We start from the raw sequence: 22,911 nt of genomic DNA, 5'->3' as shown, positions 1-22,911 counted from the left end.
TAGAGCTGAAAGTTCCAATCCTCTAATCACAAGGTTGGTGCTGGGAACCAGTTCACACCCTGAAGTATGGAGGGAAGCAGCAAGAGTCACCTCATCCCCACAAACTCAGGTCTGATTGAAACTCAAGTATGGGGTTTATTATGAATAACGAAAGACACCCCTATCTCCCCAGCACTCAGGACTGAAGACCTTGTGATGTTTCTTATCGAACTACAGCATCACAGTGCGGTACTTGAAATGCTATTGAATTGTGATGGCCTTGCTGTGATTTGCAATGCACTAAACAGCAGTGGCAAGCCTGAGAGTGCCACATACCATCTCTGTCACAGCCACTGGACTCAGCCATTGCAGTGCAAAAGCAACCACTGGCAATATGTAAATAAGTGAATGTTGTTGTGTTTCAATTAAACTTTATTTATGGACCCTGAAATTTGATTTTCATATGCCATGAAATTGTCCTTTGATTTTTTTCCAACTATTAAAAATGTAAAAGCCACACTTTGCGCATGTGCCACACCAGCCCCTCACCCCCCACCCAAAACAATCAGAAGGTAGGCTGGGCTTGGTCCAAGGGTTGTAATTTGCCAACCAACCCCTTTGCCAGGATGCTGCTCTTTGTCCAGAGGTGGGAGCACCCTTGGCTCCTTTGGTCCACTCCAGCAAAGTGGGCTCTGCCTCTGCCGGATGTGCAGGTCCAGTTCCTGGGGGGGCTCTAGAAGCACAAGGACGACCCTTGCTACTTTTGCATGGGTGTTGCGAAGGCCTGGAGCTGGTACCCTTAGCAACACCTGGGGCCAGTGGTGCGGGGAGCGTCTGTGCTGCGGGGGCGGGGGTGGGGAGGGGTGGAGGAGTGTGTGTGAGTGGGGGGCGGGGGATGGCGTCCAGGCTGCTACTGTGCCTGCGCCTGCTCAGAGCGCTCCGCTGTACTAGGGCTGGGAGGCCCGCCCGCAGGCTGCTTCTCTAGCACTTACCTCTGAGGGAAAAGCCGCTGCTCTGAGGTGCTTGGAGCTTCCTGTCCCAGTACGTTGGGAGGAGCGTCGTCCGTTCTTCTGTCGTTGGGAATCAGACTGAGCCTGCGTACCTTATTCTCTGGGAGTTAGCTGTTACCCAGAGAGTATTCAGAACCTTTTCCCCCGCCATTGTCTTCAGAAATAATTACAAGCCGGCCTGAGTGGGAAAGAAGGGGCCTGTGCAGTAGGACAGCTAGAGCCCAGTCCCAGCTCTGCTGCTATGTGGCTGTGTGACCTTGGGTAAGTCTTGACGTTCTCTGGCCTCAGCTTTGTGTGGGGGTGAAATGAGGGACGGGGCCTTGTTCTCTCTGGAGCTCTCCTGCAGATTGAGTTTGATCCCAATCATGAAAAGCTAGAAAGGAGGAGACTTTTAAAATTTGTACTTGTGGTCAGTCTTTTTTTCTTTTCTTTTTTCCCCCAGACAGTATCAAAGTCAGCTTTCCCCTTCAACTTGGTCTTATGAAAGTTTCCCTTTGTGCATTTGTGGGTAAAAAAGAGGGTTCAAAGGACATCCACACACCTTCCATCTAGAGTTGACAGCTGTTAACATTTTGACCTATTTTTCCTCCTTATTCCTTATACCTGGTACCTGGTGTGTGTGATTAAATGATTTGCACGTGAGTTGTGGCCACCATAACATTTCACTTCTAAATTCTGGGGTTTCAATGGCCATACCCATGGCATGTGGAAGTTCCCAGGCCAAGGATCAAATCCATACCACAGCAGTGACCCAAGCTGCTGCAGTGACAGTGCTGCATTCTTAACCCCCTGAGCCACAAGAGAACTCTGTGCACTTCTAAATTCTTGAGCATGCCATCCTCTAAGCATAGGGACATTATCCCACATAATCAACATTTTATTGTCACACTTGAAAATGATAATTCTATACCATCTGACATTTTGTTCATGCTCATATTTTCTGTTTCCCCTGGAATGTCTTTAAGCCTCTTTTTAAGGAAGTGCTCCCATTATCCATTGGCAGTCAACCCCTCCCTCTTGCCTCTTCCCTCACAGGCATGGGTGTCACCTCTTTCCTGGGGAATAACAGCACCTGTGTTGGCTGGAGTCTCTCTTAGCCACCTTCTCATCCATCACCACATCTCATCTTCTCTAATTTGTTTGGAGATGAGCTCGACAGACTCTGCCCTGGAGTCCTTCAGAGACAAGAGTGGAGACAGTGAGTATATGTGGATTGTCACCAAAGGAAACTGGCACAGGCTTGGGGACATGGATTATGTGCTTTGCAGAGGAGGGAGGGCCTGTTTGCATGGGGCAGCTGGGGAAGGTCCTGAGCTGAGCAATCTAGGTGCACCCCCAGGAAGTGTGCGGGAGGTGCACTGCAAAGACGGACACTTGAAAGAGCATGCAGGCAGGGGCTCTGGTGGGGAGGGCTGTCCGCAAACTCACAGAGCAGAACTCTTGTGCTGACCGCGTGGTTGAGGGCAGAGGAAAACATATTTTGTCGTTGGTGACGTAAGTGAAATGGTCTGATCGTCTCCACCACTCCTTCCGACAGAGAAGCAGGGGCTGAGCCTCATGTTCTCAGGTCGTTTTGTCCCACATACTCTTTTACCTGGAGCAGCTGCAGGAGGCCGACCTGGGGAAGAGGAGGCCTGTGAGCTCTGAAACTCAAGCACCATCAGGGTGTAGGCGAATCTGTGGAGGGAGTGAGGAAAAGTGCTTGGTATGTGGACAGCTTCCCATGGGCCAGTCACTGCGCTGCTGGCTTAGCCCTTGGCCAGCAGCTCTGCAAGGGAAGGTGTCTTATTCCCAGTTGTCTCAGGCGCCAGGAGGCCAGATGGCTTGTGTCGGGGTCCACAGGAAGAGGCAGACACCCCTTCCCACCCTCTCCCTGAGCAGGCATGGCAGGGGCCTCCAGGGAGGTGACTCGTGACCCTGCTCCTAGCTAAAGGCCACACCACAGGGAAAAATCAAAGGATTCTGAGCCTGAAATTTAGATCAAAGACTTGCTTCTATTTATTGGATGTGCCAGAGATGGTGCTTTGAAGAACTTTGCTTTCCTCAGGGTCTACAAATGGGTGGCTGAGGGGAGCAGCAATCCTAGGACTTGCCTTCCCCCAATCCTTTGGACTGTTGTTAAAAAATCCTGTGCAGTAATACACAGGAACTCACTCTATAAACTAAGCTCTATAGACAAGCAAGGAAGTACTGGGTGGAGGAGAGGAAAGAGCACTGGATTTGATATCAGAAAATGTCCAGCCCAGATTCTGACCCCTGAGAACTGTGTTTTAAGCCTCAGTTTCTATACTTGAGGCTGATGATACTCAGTTTTCTTTGAAGGACTGCTCTGTGGTGCAGGTATGACTGTGAAGGCACTTTGTAAAGGATGAAATCCTATTAAAATTCAGGGTTCACAGGGAGCCTGAGGGTAGGAAAGGGTGAGGAGCTCTTAGATGGGAGGATGACTGATCTGATGTGGCCACAGCACATTTGAAAAAAGGAGTAGACAAGATTTTTTGCTGCTTAATTGCAATTCAAAATCAACTGGGCCTCCTGTATTTTTTTTTTTCAACTTCAAATGTTATTCCTTTTTCACTTGCTATATCAATCATGTTTACCTTTTTAGAAGTCACTCTGTTTGTACCCACATATACATAAAACAGATGAATTGGAGTTTTCTGATGAGAACTTAATCTTTCTTTCAAATGTCCCAAATCAGAATTATCTCGGCCTGATAGGGAAAAGGTTTTGCATTAGAAAATAATTTATAGGCAGAACAGAAACACTGTCAGTTTTTCTTGAAAAGCTAGCCACCTTCTCTTTGGCTTTTTTGCTGGTTGTTAGTTTTCTAATGCAATAGTTTTTGGAAAAGCATGTATTATTTTTTTTAAAGAAGTAAGGTTGATTCACAGTATTAGTTTCAGGTGTATAGCATAATGATTCAGTATTTTTGCAGATTATACTCCATTATACATTATTGTAAGTGTCTGTGATCCCCCTGTGCTGTACAATACATCCCTGTTGCTTATTTATTCTATATATATTAGTTTGTATTTGTTAATCCCATACCCCTAATTTATCCTTCTCCCCTTCAGTAACCACAGGTTTATTTTCTATATCTGTGAGTGTATTTCTCTTTTGCATATACATCCATTTGTGTTATTTTTCTGGATCCCACCCACGTATAAATGATATCATGCAGTATTTGTCTTTTTCTGTCTAACTTATTTCACATAGCGTAATATTCTGTAGGTCCATCCGTGTTGCAGCAAATGGCAGAATTTCATTCATTTTTATGGCTGAGTAATATTCCATTGTCCTCTGCACCACATCCTCTGTCTCCATTCATCTGATCGGTATGTGATGGGCACTTGGGCTTTTTCCATGTCTTGGCTGTTGTAAATAGTGCAGCATGTGTCATTTTGTCTATAGGACAGCTGTCTTCTTGTTCTGGACAAGGGAAGAAGACCTTGCTGGATTATCAGTGTTCCAAAAATACTACTTACATGTGTAGGCTATTGTAGCTGGATCCTCTCTCACAACCTTGATTTTCAATAACCATTTCACTCTCCACCACTATAATTGTTTATATATTGTATACATTCCATGTTTTAATTTTGAAAATTCTGAAAAGCTTTTTTCTTTGAGTTCATGACTCTGTCATCATCATATCCAGAAATGATGTCATTTTCTCTGGGATTTCTGTCCCATATGTGGAAGAAAAGGATGGAGAATCCAGACTTACTCATACAGGTTTGTGATGAGAATGTCTCTGGCCCTTCTCCTTTGCCACTTGAACCTCTTTTTACCTCTGCTGGAGTACTTTCTTCTGAGGTCTCGCTCTTATCATGGTTTTTTATTTGCTATTTGACGTTATTCAGGGTGAGCCCTATCTTAATCAGCTCAGGCTGCTGTAACAACATGCCATGGATGAGTGGCTTAAAGAAGAGAAATATTTGTTGTGGTCCTGGAGGCTGGGAAGTCCAAGGTCAGGGTGCCAGCATGGCGAGGTTCTTGTGCAGGCACTCCTCCTGGCTTGCAGAGGGCCTCCTTCTCACTGTGGCTTCACGTGGTACAGAGAGAGAGCAAGCCCTGTGGTGTCCCTTATAAGGACACTAACCCCATCCTGTCGGCCCCATCCTCAGGACCTCGTTTAAACCTAATTACCTCCCAAAGAATGTCACCCACTGCGGACTCCTCAGTGACGGCCATAGACTGTGTTGCCTACTCGGTCTCCCTTAGGTGCCACCCTGCCTCCTCCCTCTTCAGTGATGGAGGTGAGAGCTTGTGGTCCAGGGGCATCCTGTAATTTATCTGTCATCTCTGCTTGGGATGTGTAACAAAAACATGGGCACTGGATCGCCCCAGGCAAATGCTTAGTGTGACGTTTTGTAGTTGGAGGCTGGTGAGGCCCAAGGTATGTGTTACACTGAAAAGGACAAAACATGCATTGTGTTAAACATTTCTACACATAATCTTGCATTTGCTATTTAAATGTGAGGAAGGAGTACTAAAAACCTTGGGAGACTCACAGGCTGGGGGTAATGGGGGCCTTGGGGGTATAGCAAGTAGCCAAGAAAACCCAGAAAACTCCACAAGCAAGTCCCTTTTCCTCTTTTTATCCAGAGCCTCCAGCTTGCCAGCTCTTTCAGTTACCTAAAAGAACATGTGCCTGATAAATTACTTCTGTGTGAATGGGTTGCTTCTAATTTGGAATATGGTCCTTTTTTTTTAATTAAAAAAATTTTTTTGGAGTTCCCGTCGTGGCGCAGTGGTTAACGAATCCGACTAGGAACCATGAGGTTGCGGGTTCGGTCCCTGCCCCTGCTCAGTGGGTTAACGATCCGGCATTGCCATGAGCTGTGGTGTAGGTCGCAGATGCGGCTCAGATCCCGCGTTGCTGTGGCTCTGGCGTAGGCCAGTGGCTACAGCTCCGATTCGACCCCTAGCCTGGGAACCTCCATATGCCACGGGAGCGGCCCAAAGAAATAGGAAAAAAAAAAAAAAATTTGAATATGGTCCTTTTGATTTTAAAGTGTATATCTGTTTCATGTGTTTTTGTCCCCAAATTTTGGAAGTTTGGCATGCTGGACAAAGCGTAGGCTTTGCAATGAATGCCACCCAGGTTTGTGGACCAGCCTTGTAGCCCTCTAGTTGTGTGATCTTAGGCAAATTTCTGAACCTCAGTTTCCTCTCCAGAGCAACAAGACTAATTCCACCCACACCATGAACATGCAGGGAGACATGGAGGAGCTCACATTTGTTGGGAGCCTAGCACAGCACCTGAGACAAATTTAGTACTTGATAAATGTTTGCTCACCTCCCCCTTTTCTTCCTGGCCCCTATTTTATGTACAGATGTGTCAAAGATATTGCACAAAGCAGTATAATGAGATTAAAAATCGATGTTTATTTATCTCACCTTTGGCAGGAGCTAGTTTACATTTTAGTGGAGAGGCAGGGCTCTTCCCTTGATGTGCCTTGGGCAGGTTCCTCAGTGGGTTGAGGTGCAGTGTCATTACACAGATGGCAAAAGTGGTAGAGATGTTTCCTAAATGCCTCGTCGAAAAACACATAGAGGAGAGGGTTGACGCAGCAGTGGGTGGTGGCAATGATTTTCGTGATCAGAGTGCTTCTGTCCAGGTTGTGGCTGCTCTCACAACCATGCAGGGAGAAGTGTTCGTTGAAAGCAGACAGGAAAAGTGCAATATTGTAGGGTCCCCACATCAGAAGGAAAACAACCATTATGGTGAAAACCAGCTTGAAAAGGTCATACCCCCTCTCCCCGAACTTCAATGTTCTCCTCATTCGCACATAACAAAATACGAAAACAAACAGTGGCAAAAGAAATCCCAAAATGTTCATCTTTAGGGTCAGAAAGTGCTTCCAGAATGTCTCATCAGCTGGTAGGAAGAGCGGTCTGCCAAAGAAACACTTGTATTTCTGGTTTTCCATCTGGGGTTTGTAAAAAGCAAGTTCAGGCAACATGACCAGAACGGCTATGACCCACACCAGAGCACTTGGGAAGATGCTGCCAGCCACCATCCTCGTGGCCGAGAAAAACCCTCTCATTTGGAAAAACTTTTGGTACCTTTGCACAGTCAGAAGGACGTTGAAAAATGCCTCACTGAACAGGCCTACAGAGTAGAGCACCAAGAGAATTTTACACAGGGGCTCGCCAGGATCCCCCTCATGCCAGGCCATGTGAACCCAGAATGGCAGGGTGCACAAGAAACACAAGTTACACACTGCCAGGTTGAGGAGATAGATGTTTTCCACTTGCTTGAGTCCTTTATATTTTACCATGATAAGTACAACCAAGATATTGTCCAGGAGGCCAACCAAGAACACCGTGATGAAGAGGTAGGGCACCAGCTGGGCCAAGAGAGCCTGGGGGTCGTATGGGCTGCACAGTTCTCTTTCGTCGTTGCTGAGGTCATCTTCTATGAAAACATCATAGTCATCCTCTGGTGCTGATGTGTAATTAGCCATCGCCAGGCTGCCCTGTGGAGAAATGAAAGATTATTTTCCCTTCATGTAGCTGTGTGGTCCTGGAGGAAACAGCACACAGGATTGATCAGAGCCCGTGCAGCCACCTTTGCCCTTTTCTAGTGTTTAATTTTAGCCAGAGCAGGCCTGCAACTCAGAAGATTGAAAATAAACATTTTGTTAACATGCTCTTGCTTCCGGAGAGCCGCGCTAGAATTCATCCATTCTTTAAGCACTTCAGTGTCTAACAGTATGCGAGCTACCACAGGGAGACAAAAGCAAGCATTTCCCTGCTTTCTACAACTTCATTCTCTTGGTAAAAATGAGACTTGCCTCCTTGAAGCCACGCTAAGAATAGACACAATTAGCGAGAACTAAGTCCCGGGGTTTAGTTTCACCGAATTGGTGTCCGTCACAACTTCTTTGCATTTAAAAAGTTTGCTCACCCCCTGTAACAGCTTTCTGTGACAGGCAGAGAGGTCTGAGTTCTTCTCTCGCAGGACATAAGTAAGTGTTTGCAAAAGTGAAACCACCCTCGGCACCAACATGGCCATAACTGGTTAAAAGCATTGATGACTTACCACTGACCGAGTTCCTGGGAGGGAAGGGCACGGCCTTCCAACCTGCTCTCCAAGCTGCTGTGGGAACTGCTGGGCTCAGTTGAAAGGCCGGCTTCCTTCTAAACAGCCGGTCCCTGACCCTTAGGGGCAGGAGAAACCACTGTTTGTCCCCCTGGTGGCTCTGCCCCACCCATCATAGGTCTCAGGGACTAACCAAAATAAAGCAACCTGCGAGTTCCCCCAGACCCCCGAAGTTTCTTCCTCGGTAAAGAGAAACCGGGAAGTTGTTTTCTCCTCCTGCTCCCTGCCACCCCTGCCCCCACTGCGTACCCCGCCTTTGATTTCCCTGTGGCCATCCTGCTGGCTGTCCCAGATAAGGGAAGTAAGTAGCTGCTGCTCCTCGGAGATACTGAAGGAGGGCTAGGAGAGTGCTCCACCCTGTAACTCTGAGTAGGAGTGGCTAGTGGCCAGGACAGAGCTGTCCTGGGGGCCTGCACTCACCTGTGGCATTTCACCCCTGAAATGGGGCTTTGAGAAGTTGCAGTGAGACGTGCAACTTGGGCTTTTATTGTCACTTCTGAGAGATGCCATGTGGGGCTTTGAGAAGTTGCAGTGAGACGGGGCTTTGAGAAGTTGCAGTGAGACGTGCAGGGGCTTTGAGAAGTTGCAGTGAGACGTGCAGCTTGGGCTTTTATTGTCACTTCCGAGAGATGCCATGTGCTTTGGCTGAAGGATGGGGTCCCAAGAGAGGATTTGGGGACAGTAGAATCCACAGAGGGATGTCAGTTGGGAAGGGGAGGTGCGAAGATGGGGCCTCGGTACCAGTGAGCCTGGGGGACATGGATGAGATCCTAGCAGTTAGGACATCAGGAGCGAACCCTGCTCCAAGAAGGAAGGCCCAGCGCAGGAAAATTCCGTGGTGAGGACACAGAGGCGTCATCAAGTTGCCGTGCAGAGAATGTGAGGGGAACACATTTCACCCCAGACTGAGGCTGGGGTGAGGTGAGGTTTGCGGCCAGAGAGAAAGGAAGCTGGAAGTTTGGATTCGGAATGGTGGAAGGAGGGCTTGGGGAGGAAGATGGGTGTGGGGGGGGCAGCGTGGAAGAAAGACTGATAAAAAGAACTTGAAATAACTGGGAAATCTGTATGAACATCTCATGGATCAACTCTTTGTACCTGTGATGGACCTAACTGAGGACTAGTTTCATGTGTTAGTTTAGCACGTCATTTAGATGTTAAATGACGTATATTAATGCCAAAGATGTGTTTGAGATAGTCGTTGGTGTGGAATGTGGACTCGTTAAAAACAGAACTGAGCAAACCATGAAGGGAAAGGAAGAACAAACAAACAAAACGCCTGGCCAAATATGTGATTGAGCATTAAATTTAACTCAAAGGAAACTCATGATATTGCTCCATGTGGAGGCACGGGGAGGCGTTGGTGCCAGTGGGAACCTGGGCTGTGACTGTTTCCCAGCAAGTCCCCCCGCAACCCCCAGTGTGGCTTCTGTAAGTGAGTGAGGGTCCCTGAACCCTGGGAAGCTCTGCCCACCAGTGGTGGCCACAGCCCTGCCACCAGCAGTGGTCCTCCTGGGGCTCTTCCTGCTGTGGTTGGGCTATTTGGAGCCACACCAGCAACCCCAGAACTCTGAGTAAGTGATGGTGGTTCGTGGTGCCTTAATGCCTGATGCTCAGTGGTTGGTCTCAGGCAAGGAAATGAGGGTCAGGTCAGACTTTGAAACTTGAAAAACTCATAACCACACACTCTTCATATTATATGGTTAAGTGAAGGAAAACAGCACCAGGCAGGTGCCACATTTGTGTCAGAGAATCATGTGAAATTTGAAATTTCCCAAAGAAAAACTGGTAAATTCAGGATCACCCTAACTTCCTGATATTTAGGGAGATATTTATATGGCCTTCACTTTCAGAATTATTTTATTTTGGCTTGATTCCAAGCATTCTGCTTATCCACACCCAGACTATGGGATTTTTTTTTTTAATTGGGATATAATTGATAAAAATCTTGGTGTCAGTTTAAGGCATACCTGTATTGATGGGATACATTTATGTTGCAGTATGCTTGCTATTGTAGTGTTAGCTACGTAATTTTTCTAGGAGAGTTTCTGCTGTGGCTCAGTGGGATTGGTGCTGTCTCTGCAGCACCAGGACGCTGGTTCAATCCCTGGCCCAGCACAGTGGGTTAAAGGATGTGGTGTTGCTGCAGCTGCGGCTCAGATCTGATCCCTGGCCCAGGAATTCCATATGCTGCAGGGCAGCCGAAAAAATATATATATTTTTTTCCCCTAGGAGTGGGAACAATTAAGATCTATTCTCCTAGCAAGGTTAATGTTTATAATACAGATTCGTTATCTATAATCACTGAACTGTGTGTTAGATTTCCAAGGCGGTGGGATTCTTGAGACTTCTAAATTGGTAGGAAGGAACGGTTTAAAAGTCTGAAGCTAGGGCAGAGGAAGGTTTTATTTACCATTCTAACATCTGGAACCGTAATAGGGTCATCATTATTGGTGAAACTTCACCACATTCTGTGGCTTTGGCATGTAGCTCACACACCTTACCTTTGAGGGTCTGAATTTCTCTTTGTCAGTAAAATTCAATCCTGTTTTTTTTTTTTTTTTAAATTGAAATGTAGTTTATTTATAATATTGCATTAATTCCAGGTGTATAGCATAGTATTTTTATAGATTATACTCCATTTAAAGTTGTTACACATAATGGCTATGGTTCCCTGTCTGTACAGTATATCCTGATGCTTATTAATTTTATACGTAACAGTTTGTATCTTTCAATCCCCTACCCTTATCTTGCCCCTTCCCTGCTTCCCTTTCCTCACTGGTATCTATTAGTTTGTTTTCTGCATCTTTGAATCTCTGTTTTGTAATATTCATCAGTTTGTCTTTATTTTTTAGGTTCTACATATAAGTGATAACATACAGTATTTGTCTTTGACTTATTCTGCTAAGCATAATACTCTCTAGGACCATCTATTTTGTGGCATATGGCAAAATTTCATTCATTTTTATGGCTCTATTCCTTTTTTTTTGGTGTGTGTGTGTATATATATATATACATATATATGTACATACATATTTTATGGCTAATATTCCATTTTTTTGGTGTGTGTGTATGTATATATACACACATATATGTATATGTATGTGTGTATATATGTATACATATATATGTATGTATATATGTATACACACATATAGTATATGTGTGTGTATGTATATATATGTATGTATATATGTATGTGTATATATGTGTGTATATATATATATAGGCACACACATCACGTCTTCTTTATCCTTTCATCTGTTGATGGACACTTAGATTGCTTCCATGTCTTGGTTATTTTAAAAAATGCTGAACATTGGGATACATATATCATTTCAAAATATGGTGTCATATTTTTGGGTATATCCCAGGAGTGGAATTGTTGGTCATATGGCAGTTCTATATTTGGTTTTCTGAGGAACCCCCATCCTGTTTTCCATAGTGGCTACACCAGTTTACATTCCCACCAACAGTGCAGGAGGGTTCCTTTTTCTTCACACCCTCTCCAGCATCTATTGTTTGTAGACTTATTAATGATGGCCATTCTGACCAGTGTGAGGTGATATCTCATTGTGGCTTTGACGTGCATTTCTCTGATGATTAATGATGTTGCTTCTTTCACGTGCCTCTTGGCCGTCTGTTTGACTTCTTAGAAAAATGTCTATTTAAGTTCAGTTCCAGTTTTAGTCTAGAAAACTTTCATGTTACAATTCTCATTCCCTCGTACATGTATGTCACTCATTTATTCAGTTCACCTAATCCAACTACAAATACAGTACAGAAGAAGGAAGGAAAAGCATTAAGGTCTGAGAATTATCTAAATACTCTTCACTTGGGAGACAAGTGAAAGGTGAGAATGTATCCCTCAGAAAAGAACACCCTGCTGAATAAAAGCTCTCATATTCTAGAAGGGCTTTTAGGATTTTTCATATTCTGAGACAATGTGCTGAATTAGGACAATAAGACAAATTACACAAGAGTGGGGTATATCCTTGTATACATTGAGTGGGTTCAGGTAATAGCGTTTTGTTCCTTTTTTAGGATTTTGAGTCCTTACAAAAACGCTTTTCATCAAATCATGATTTAATCAACTCTTTCGGGTTCTAATCCTACAGTTTGTTAGGTCTTCCAGCTGTTGCTCAGGGTGATCCATTTCCTTGTGCGTTTTGTAGTCTCTTTTGTGATGTGAGTTCATATTTATTAGGGATTATTTTCTCTGCAGCAATTTTCATATGGCTGAAGTGGGGACACCCTTTTCCAGAGGACTTGTGTGTTTTTTTCCACCAGGAGCCCTAGGACATCCTTGGTCAGATGAGATCTTCTCGCTTGTTTTGGGGTCTCCCATTTCGAGAGTATTGTAAAATTGAACCTCAGATTTTCATGGGATGGAGGTTTTGGATTCTCAGGGGAGAGTTTTCCCCTATCACTTAGAGCCAAGGCAAAAACAGACAAGCTTTGTTACTGTCCTGTGCCTCTGGGTGCATTTCTTCTGGTGCACCTTTTCCCAAGTGCTAGCTTTCTGTCAGGATCTCTCAGTTCCAGATCCTAATCTCACACAGCCTAAGGCCTGGCTCTCTGCCCCCAGGTCGGAGTTACACTTAGCAGCCTTTTTATGTGTGTGGCCTTTGCTTTGTCTTCATGAGACAGTGATCAGAATGATAAATATCCATTGAGTAGCATTTCAGTGAATATTTGTTGGAAAATGTCATTCATTTATTCATTTCCCAAGTATTGTGTGTCTACCGCCATATAAATCTTCCTTCTGCTCTAATATATCTACTCTCTACTCTCTTCATCCTGATTTATGTCCAGGGATCCTTATCTTGTAACAGAAGGCTCCTCTGTCCTCTGAGCTTCAGTTGGGTTTGGCCAATGGGGAGTTTTAGGCAAGAGATTAGATAGCGGGGTCTAGGGATTTAGCTCCCTGGCTCCTTCCTGGTGGGGCATCAGGAGTATCCTTCCTGGTGGGGTTGATGTGTCCCTTGACCTCCAAGCAGCTATTGTCAGATGGCAGCTCCTACTCCCTCCATTGCCCTTTGCTCCTAGCAGCAGGAGTGGTGACCTACTCTCACTAGCACCAAGTACCCCACTATGTACTGTGTTTTCCCTCTACCCTGCCTAAATCTTTGTAAAGAGCCCTCTTTCAAACGTTCCTCAGTTGACCTACTTGTGTGCCATTCGTTTCCTGCCAGGACCCGGCAGGACATCTCCCAAGTGCCAGAAACTTTGCCAGGGCCCCGGAGAAAATGGGGAGCAAAGTAGACCCCTTCTCTGCCCTTGTGGCATTGACTTTCAGGAGGGAGATGGTCAGGTGCATACCTGGTTCCAATTCAGGGGGTCCTGTGCGGTGCTGGGGGAGCACACAGGAGTTGAGGGAGCCGTCATCCGGGGCACCTGGCCCGGGCGGAAGCACTGGGCAAGGTTTCCAGGGTGGAGTCTTAAGCCCGAAGCCTGAATAGGAGTTGGACAGACAGGCGTGCAGAGGCCTCTGCCACTCTCCTCCGTTTTTCTCCTGAGTCTTCCCTTTCGCGTCTTTGAGGGACCATCTACTTGAATTTCAGAAGGGAAGGTAACAGAACTCAAGGTGGAGATATTTAATTACTTATTAGCATCTGTGACTGAGTTTCTGTGGAAGAGCTGAAACCCAGAACCAGGTCATCTTAGATGGCATTCCTGGGAATCGAGCACTCTCAGAAGCAGGGGTCTTGTTAGGCAGCTTCTGGGAGACACTCGTGAAAGGGAGTGGGTGAGGCAGGGCCGGGCAGAGGGAGAAGCCACCGCAGTGTGTGTACAGCTGAGGCCTCGGCTGGTCCTTCGAGGAGCTCTGGGGTGGTGGTTGAGCGCCACCCCACAGTGAGAGAAGGGGCCGGCCTCTGCACTCTTGCACTAGCCAGTGGTCAGCCTCAGACACCCCAGGGCAGGCAGGTCCCAGTGGCTGAGGGTGGTTCCTATTGAGGAGTGCAGAAGCCCCATCCCCAGGACTGAAGTGGGCATGGGGGGAGAGCGCCGTCGCACCTACTGCACGGGCTGAGAGTTCTGGTTTCCTGCAAATGTCATCTACTCGGAATGACAAGAAACGGAAACTGAAATTTCCCAAGCAGCCATGTGGTAAGACCGTGAGCCTGGCCTGTCCTGTGTGCGGAGGAGGGGTCATGTGTGCAGTGAGGCCGCACTTGCTCCACTTGACTGTTTCCTTAGTTACCACCCCTGTCATCAGGGTGTGAAGAGAAGAGTGGAAGAGAAGTGGCCTATCCCTCCCTCCCCACCTTCCAGCTCTCCATTCTCCTCTCCTTCCCCTGAATCCAGCTTTTATAGGGTCAGTCCTGTTGGACAGTCACCGATCTGAGACCAACCATGTCTTAAGTAGATAAGAATATTTTTCTTATGAACATAGGATAATAAGCTAAGTAGCATCTTACTTTAAGGATATTTCCTGTAACAAAATTAAATCATAGCACATTTTAGTTGTGCAGGATGGGGTTTGCCCTGGTCCTTAGCATGAGTGGTTGCTTGGGATTCCTGCGAAGGCCAAGGCCCATGTGAGCCCCATGTTTTGGAGACTGAAGGCCGTGCTCCCTTCCTGCCTAGTGCTCCCCCAGGGACGGTCCTTGAGGCTCCTCAGAGGTTCCACCACGGTTCCCTTCCAGGCTCTGGGACCTCAGCTGGCTCCTATCTCTGCATCCATAAGCCCATCCCTTCCTGATTCCAAAGATTCAGCCACACCGTCTGGAAAGGGGCATTAGAAAGGGTGCCTTCCTCTGCCTATAAACCAGGACCTTCAAACCAGACGCTGATCCTTGCCCCTCGGAGAGCCCAGAACTTGGGGACAAAAGTCGTGCTTTTCTTAGGGAAGCAGGGAATATGATTCTGTGCTCCTTTGCCTTTGTGCCCCCAGCCCAAGAAGAGATCAGGCAGGAGCGTCTAGGTCGTGCCTTTCGGATTGCCTCACAGGGTCCGGAGATGTTTTTTTCTGCTCTTATCTTACTTGGCATTGTTGCAGCAGTAAGACATCACTGACACTTCCTCTTCCTTTCAGAGCTCTGTCCTCTACAGTTGGTTCTGCCCTGCACACCTTCTTCTTCTGGGGCTCCTTTGTTGCCAGGGTTCCTCTGGGCTCTGTCTTGAGCCATTTGTCCACCCCACATGTGGATCTTCACCCATTTGTTCTGCTGGGTTCAAAGCCAGCACAACCAGCCTCTCCTGACACTGCTGCCTGGATGTCCTCTGTGATTTCTACCTTAGCCCATCCTAAAAACTGAACCCATCATCCTGCATCCTAGAGCCAGTGCTCCCCATGCCTCTGGACTGGGCCCAGGCCTTGACCTTCCCTGCTCCCTCCCTCCCTAAATCCAAGTCCTGATGAACGGTTCTCCCTCATAGCACCATTCAACTTGTTGCTCTGTGCCCTACATTTTCCTTGAACTGGTCCTCAGGTCTGGAGGCTTCATCAGCTGCAGGGGGGACTCCTTGGGGAGACCCCCTGTGGGAGGGGAGAGTCCTTCCATGGCTCCCCACAGGGGGTGGGTGCACTGTCACCAGGACCGTGACGTGAACACTCATCAGTCACCTCAGGTGGCTTAAACAACAGTCATCTATTTCTCACACTTCTGGAGATTGAAAGTCCATGATGAAGGTGCCAGCAACCAGCTGTCTGCTGAGCTGGCCCCCTCCTCACTGTACCCTCCTAGGAGAAGAACAGGGAAAGAACAAGCTCTCCCTTCTCTTTGCTAAAGGCACTAATCCTCTTCTTGAGCTCCACCCTCATGACCTAATTACCTCCCGACGCCCCACTTCCTCCCACCATGGCATTGGGGTTAGGGTTTCAACCTAGGAATGCCAGGGTGGGGCTGGGGCGGGGGTGGTCACAAGCATTCACTCCACAACTGATGAACGAGTATCTATGCCTCTGTGTTTGAAAACTTGTCCACTCCACTGAAAAAAGTAGGTAGCAGGTGCAAAGTGTGGCGTGGAGAAATACTCCTTGCTGTGTGTGTGGGAGAAGTAGGGACTTGTGTGTCTGTAATCCTGAAGGTGCCCTCGGTGCAGACAGCAGGGACGCACTCAGGCTGGTCCAGCAGTGAAAGGGAGGGCTGGCGGATACTTGGGGTTGATCACGGGACCGAAGGAATCACCAGCCATCTGGCCTTGGGAAAGACATGACCCGGGGCAGTTCTGTGTTGGGAAAGCCCCACACCCCCAGGCAGTTTTGTGTCCTTTTGCCAGGGCACTGCCCACCACTGTGGGCCCCAGTCAGGTCCCCATCTCGGGGAGCAAGAGTCTGACTGGCTTGCCTGGGTAGCACAAAGCTAGACTGGAGATCAGGCAGGCTGTCTCTAATTTGTGTCCACTGCAGTGCCCTGGAAAGACCATTGAGGGCCGACTGGGGACTCTCTTAACTGATCTAACTGCCCTGAGCCCACTGATGAGTGTTCACGTCACGGTCCTGGTGACAGTGCACCCACCCCCTGTGGGGAGCCATGGAAGGACTCTCCCCTCCCACAGGGGGTCTCCCCAAGGAGTCCCCCCTGCAGCTGATGAAGCCTCCAGACCTGAGGACCAGTTCAAGGAAAATGTAGGGCACAGAGCAACGAGTTAAATGGTGCCCCGGGATGCAGTCATTTAACTGAAAGTACAGGGGTAGAGCCAAACCTGGTGGGGGATTAAAATGTGAGGGAGGAGTTCCCATTGTGGCTCAGCAGTAATGACTCTGACTAGTATCCATGAGGATGTGGGTTTGATCCCTAGCCTCGCTCAGTGGATTAAGGATCCCGTGTTGCTGTGACCTGTCGTGTAGGTTGCAGACATGGCTCAGATCCCGCATTGCTGTGGCTGTGGCCACGATAAAACCCTGGCAGTAAAAGCAGAGAGCCTCAGGTACCTGGAAATAACTCTGCTCGCATGGAAACCTCATTCCCTGGGGCCCACGTGATCCTCGGCTTCTCTTCCCACTGCTTCCCATTGGTTTGTGCTCCTTCCCTGGTTCTCTCCTTTTGTCCTCCAGGCATAAGATGTATTCTGAAAAGCAAAGCTGAGAGTGTCAGACATTTTCCTGTGGCTCATAGGTTAGAATCCACCCCTGACAGCTGAACATAGATTTCACACATGGTGGGTGCTCAGTTAATGTCGAATTAATGTGTAAATAGGGAATGTGGAATCATAAATAGCGAATGCACTTGGGTATGCTGTGTTGGGGAGACTCTGGACTCCCTGTCACCTTGTGCTTTGCTTCTGTTCAAAGGGAGGGCAGAGTGTTTGCCCAGGGGACGCCTGGAGGGGACACTTCCTGGTCCTGCCCCTCTCTCCCTCCGTACTGGCCGCCACTCCTGACCTCCCTTGGAGGAATGCCCTCCCTCATCCACACTCATGCTGCCTGCCTGTCTGTCTGTCTATCTATCTATCTGTCTAATCTAAATATCCATCCATCCCTCCATCTCATCTTGGCTGTGCCACTTGAGTCCCCTAGCCTGTGCCCTGCTCTCTGTCACCTCTGCACACCTGCTTGATTGTCCCCTCCCCATGCTCTACCTAAGGAGTTTGCTCCAGTGCACATTGCCTCCTTGCAGGCTCCCCTTCCCAGGCCCCTGTGCTTGGGCTGGGAGAGCTCACCCTGCTCCGAATCCCTGGGCCTTCTCCTTGTACTCGGCTCACACATGCTCTTCAAGCACCAGGTTGCTTTGTTTACTTGCCTGCCTTTCTCTCTAAACAGCAAGTCTCTTGAGGACAAGGACTCTTTTGTGGCATGGTTGGTGTCTTGCATGTAGTAGGCCCTGCACAAATGATTGTTGAATGAATGAACGAGCAGCACATGGTTAATGCACAACTGAACAGTATTAGGGAGACCTCCCTTATTTCTCATCTCCTCAGGTTTCTGCTTCTGCTCCATGGAGGGCCGAGCCTCTGCCTAAATCCCTTCTCCCTCTCAGCGTAGGGCTGGCAGGGACACTTACCATCCCTCTCCCACCCCTTACTGCCCCAGCTTCCATAGGAGGAGAGTGGGCTGGGGGGTCTCTTGATTGCTCCCCTTTCCACAGGCACACCTGAGGGTGGGGACCCCAGATCTAGATTGAGGGCAGTGGTGAGAAATCCCAGTGCTTTCTTGTCCAAGCTACGTCTGCCCGCGGGACTTTGCCAGAGCTGGTTGGATCTTCAGTACTTACCTAGTTCTTAATAAATAAATCCCTACTTTGATTCTCCTTGTGTGTAAGCTTCTGTCAGAATCCCAGGGGTAGGGGAGGGGCGTTGACCTGCCACCCGTACCCATCATCTCCCATTTTGCTCTGAGCTTTTGGGTCTGCATCCAACCAGAATTACGTAGTCAGGTTAATTCCCTTTGAAAGGCTTTCCAAAGGAGATCCATAAGGTCAGATGGGTTTAACACAATGCCATAAAGCTGGGAGGCCCTTTCCATCCGTTATTCTAAATCTGTGGTGTTTGATTTCATACCCAAAGAGCCCTCCCAGGTCTGCAGTGCTTTCTATTCCACTGCAGAAGGTGAGCTGGCTCACACTCCCCCACCCCCCCATCAAGGAGTATTCTCTGGGGGAGCAGAATCCTAGTCTCAAGAGCAAACAGCCCTTATTAGGAAAGTAGCCAACAGTAACAAGAGCTTCGTTCTGTGGGCCAGGTACTGCATTAAGTCTTTAACATGCAGTTTTTCATTTAATCTTCTGAACCAATCTGTGAGGTAAGTATTATTATTAGCCCTATATTACAGACGAAGAAACTGAGGCCTAGGAATCTTTAGTGTCATGCATAGGAATTTAAACATAGCAATCTCTAATGCCAGGATCTAAGTTGTACTGATGTTTTTACTGAATATCTGTCGTATGTATGCCACGCTTGCACTGTTCATTAATGTAGCCATTGGCCATCTTAAAATTAATGAAAATAAAACCCAGTTCCACAGTCACATTAGCCCCATTACGCACTGGTCTGGTGGCCACTGTATTGGACAGTGCAGATACAGAGCGTTTCCATCCTCACAGAAAGTCCTACTGGACAGTGCTGGTCTAGACACTGTATCCCTGCACAGTTCACTGGCAGATATATAGTACTCCAAATTACAGGAAAGGAACCTGGGATCCAGAGTCTTTTAAGTTCCTTCTTCAAGCTTCCACCGTCTGGAACTCAAGTCAGTCTGATTTCTATTTTTTATTTTTATTACTTTTATTTATTTTTTGTCTTTTTAGGGCTGCACCCACAGCATGTGGAGGTTCTCAGGCTAGGGGTCGAATTGGAGCTGTAGCTGCCAGCCTATACCACAGCCACAGCAATGCCATATCCGAGCTGCATCTGTGACCTACATCACAGCTCACAGCAACGCCGGATTCTTAACCCACTTGGCAAGGCCAGGGATCGAACTGTATCCTCATGGATGTTAGTCAGATTTGTTTCCACTGAGCCACGAGGGGAACTCCAAGTCAATCTGATTTTTAAATACCTGCTCTTTTCATCTGCCAGACTCTTCTTTGTACCCTGCAGGAAAGAGTAGGTTAACCAGTCAACAGAGAGCTCTGATTTGATTATATGTTAGAAAATGTTAGCTAATGGAAATAAGCGTAAGTAGAGGAATTTATCTTCGGAATTTTAGACACATATGAACTGTTGCTGTTCTACGACTGTTGATTTCTCTGCATAATTAGCATTGCCACACCCAGGGTTGACAGGGACTCGCATGTTATCCAGTTCTTTGGGGATAATGCTTTACTGGACATGGTTAAAGGTGGGGCTTACTGGAGGGAGGAAGAAATGGGGCAGTTGGCGGGGTGGGGGGGGAGAATTCTTTTGCCAACAGAAGTAAAATTTATCTATATTCACTTGTAAAACATCTCAGACTTTTTATATGTGAGAAACTTGTTCTCACTTGAATTTGGAGCTGCCAAGCTCAGCGTGGCACCAGACATCCCACTTTTATTTACTTTTCACTTGGAATGGATGGGTCAAAACAGAATCCAAAACCAGAAATAAAAGCGAAATATCTGGAGCCTTGAAAACAGATATTTTATATTGCCAATTAAGTCTAGATTTACATGCTTTAAAAACCAGCCCCAGGGGAAGACAGCTAATGTTCTGTTATGAAAATCGAGGATCTGAATCTAGACTCCTGAGCCCACTCACTTCCAGGCTGGGCAGCATCTTTCTCAGAGGCACCCTCTCCCGAATCTGCTCTCAGTTTGCAGGGTGTAAGCAGTGGTTTTCAAACTTGGTGATGCTTAGAATCACCTGGGGAACTTCTGAAAGTCAAAACCACAGGCCTCGTTGCAGGCTGATGAAATCAGATTCACTGGGTGTGGGACTCATGTCCCTATTTGTAAAATTCCCCAGGTGACCCCGTGTGCATCCGGAATAAGCCAGGGCCACGGGCATGGCTCTTATGAGTGCCAGGCCCAATTCTCGTGAACACAGGTGCCAGTATGGCGGGAATTAGAACTCCTCCACCTGCTCCACCCCGGGGCTGGTCTGTGGCTGCCCAGATGCAGTGAGGACACTCATGTGTGATTGAAAGCAGAATGGCGCTGTGACCCAGCCCTATTACATCAGAGTCTCTGCTCTGTCTGAGGGGATGGGACGGTAGATCCTTAACAGGCTTTTCAGTTTCAAATTACATGTTGTAACAATGGTGATAAAGAAAGGAGAGTGTGAATGAAAAAGAAACCCATTGACACCCAAGTCGTATCTGATTGCTTCAAATTCTTGGTATCTGCAAGGACTGTTGTATATATATACAGGGGATACGTGGGAGGGGCTTGTGGCATTTTATGGACTTTGAAAACTGCTTTGTCACAGCATATCTTGTGACCTTGTTGCGAGGTTGTGAGTTCAGTGATCTGCAAATACTGGCCCTGGGCAACTAGGACCTTCACTGCAGGCATCAGTGTGGCCTCTGTTGCTGCTCCTCTTGCTCTTCACAAATAACAAGAATGAGTTTAAACACCATTCACCCTGAGCTGCCGTGGAAATACTTCTTGTTCACAACAGGAATGATGCCAGCAGAGACCAGTATTAAATAGCGGAGTATAAAAATGCCCTCCTGTCTGCAGAATGCTGCTGGAAGCCCTTGGTGGTTTGCTAAGTGTCCACACGGGGGCAGTATAGTCCAAGGTTTTTAATGGCCTTGAAATTCTTCCCATTGAATTTAATTTGAAAAAGACATTTGAGTGTGTCTAGTTACCACTTTAAGAAGAAACAAAAATAAGTTCCTGAAGTATGACGGAATCACAGTGACACAGAACTTATTCTCAAAGTCGTACCAATATGGAGCCAAATATTAGACTTGTAAAAATGCTTACAAAAAAGAAAAACGGAGAATTTGGCACAATTATGACGTCATCTAAAATCTTAAAGTTTGACTATGTTTTGGAAAAATACAAGAAAGATTTTTACAGTGAACTTTATTTAATTGCCCAGGAGCTATGGAAAGGCCTGTTTTTGCCTCTTCTGTCCACTCTTGTGGGTCTTTGAAGTGCCCACATACTCTGACTGTGGGTGAGGAATGTGTTAGCAACTAGGAGCCAAAGCAATTAGAAGGTCAGGACTTGCCCTCGGGCTCCCGTCTCACTTCTCACCTGCAGGGTGGCTGGTGTTAAGTGTCATGCCTTCATTAGAAGGGTTAGTGCCAAGGGTCATGAACACAGTGGGAGTCTGTCCTTCTCTCAGTTAGAAAGTAAGTGACATATAAATTTAATTGAAAATGACAGTGCATTTTAATTTAGAGCTGCTTCCACTAAGAACCTTGGAGCATATGTCAGCAGAATTCTCATTTATGAGTTTGCATATGATTCCTTCCTGCTAAGGACGCTCACCTTTTCTTTGACTTTCTCCATGGCATGTATGAAACCCCCTCCCTGATGGGGCCTCTGGGTTGAGGCAGTGAATGGAGTCAGAACCTACAGGCCATGGTGAGTTCACACTCATTTGTCCGTCTAAGGGGTGAGCAGAGACAAGGTGGGCAGTGGGGAGGGGGGGCATGCAGAGCAGGGGCACAGAGTGGGGGGAGTCCAGGCAAATGGGGACTGACTGAGGAGTGCGTGTGAGGGCTGATGGGGATGCACCCTGGAAAGGCCACAGCCACCTCGGACAGCTTTTTCTTCATGTTAGCATTGGATTCATTTATTCACAGGGAAAGAAGATAAGAAGTGCATATAGATCGTCCGTAAAAGCTGACACTTTCCAGACTGTGCCCTCCTACCTGACCCTGCCGGCTGCTGCAGCCGTCTTTGTCCTATGGGGCAGGCCTGCCTTCTCCCTGGCCCTTCCCTCCTCTCTCACCCCAGCCCCCTCCCACCCTGTGAGATGGGAGGTAGTCCTTCTAGTATGGTTAGCGAGAGGCTGTCCTGAGGGCCAGCTCCAGTTGTCCATGTCTCCTGCTCATTCCACAGACCTCTGTGTAGGACTGTGGCCGGCCCTAGAATCCACTTTGGAAGTGGACAGGGCAGCAGGGGCAACCCAGGGTTGTCCTGCCTGTGAATGTGCCCGGCTAGGTCACCTCCACCTGGAGCACCTGTCTGTCCTCTTTGAGGGTAAGAGACACGTGCACAGAGATCCACAGGGCACCACTTGGCATCACTGCAATTACAGCCAAGATCAAGGGAGAGATTTTTAAATGAAAGAAGAGCAACCTTCTTCCCAGGGTCAGTTGTTTAGAATCTCCATTCTGAGATCACAAGTGAATAGATGTAGTTCCTTATGCTTATTGCTTATCTATTCCAAATGCAATAGTTTGACCTACTAACCCCAAACTCCCAGTCCATCCCATTCCCTTCCTCTCCTGGTAACATCTTTAAAAACAATTTGTTCTTGACCCAGGGAGAG

The 22,911-nt window shown here is 47.3% G+C and overlaps 1 protein-coding gene across 10 annotated transcripts; it reads right to left on the bottom strand.

Annotated features, from left to right (window-relative positions):
• On the bottom strand, window positions 461–8,481 carry CCRL2 (C-C motif chemokine receptor like 2). Of its 10 annotated transcripts, XR_002337502.1 has the most exons (6): window positions 7,906–8,034; window positions 6,393–7,474; window positions 2,418–2,607; window positions 2,062–2,164; window positions 972–1,167; window positions 461–712 (listed from the first exon to the last, which is right to left on the bottom strand). XR_002337502.1 is itself a non-coding variant. In XM_013981564.2 (3 exons), exons 1-2 carry the CDS (start codon window positions 8,011–8,013, stop codon window positions 6,410–6,412), a joined length of 1,173 nt encoding a protein of 390 aa, XP_013837018.2. In that variant the 5' UTR covers window positions 8,014–8,034; the 3' UTR covers window positions 4,190–4,421; window positions 6,393–6,409.

Source organism: Sus scrofa, chromosome 13 (genome assembly GCF_000003025.6).
Source record: "Sus scrofa isolate TJ Tabasco breed Duroc chromosome 13, Sscrofa11.1, whole genome shotgun sequence".
Taxonomy (NCBI): Eukaryota; Metazoa; Chordata; class Mammalia; order Artiodactyla; family Suidae; genus Sus; species Sus scrofa.
Note: the sequence above shows the minus strand (reverse complement) of the source record. Positions and strands in the feature narration are given on the sequence as shown.

Bases quoted from the DNA above. Each gene is read 5' to 3' on its own strand.
- CCRL2 (XM_013981564.2), bottom strand. From the start codon at position 8,013: ATGGCCATGTTGGTGCCGAGGGTGGTTTCACTTTTGCAAACACTTACT. The intron at 7,475-7,905 runs GTGAGCAAACTT...ATTTCTCCACAG, and splicing joins ACAGAAAGCTGTTACAGGGG to GGCAGCCTGGCGATGGCTAA.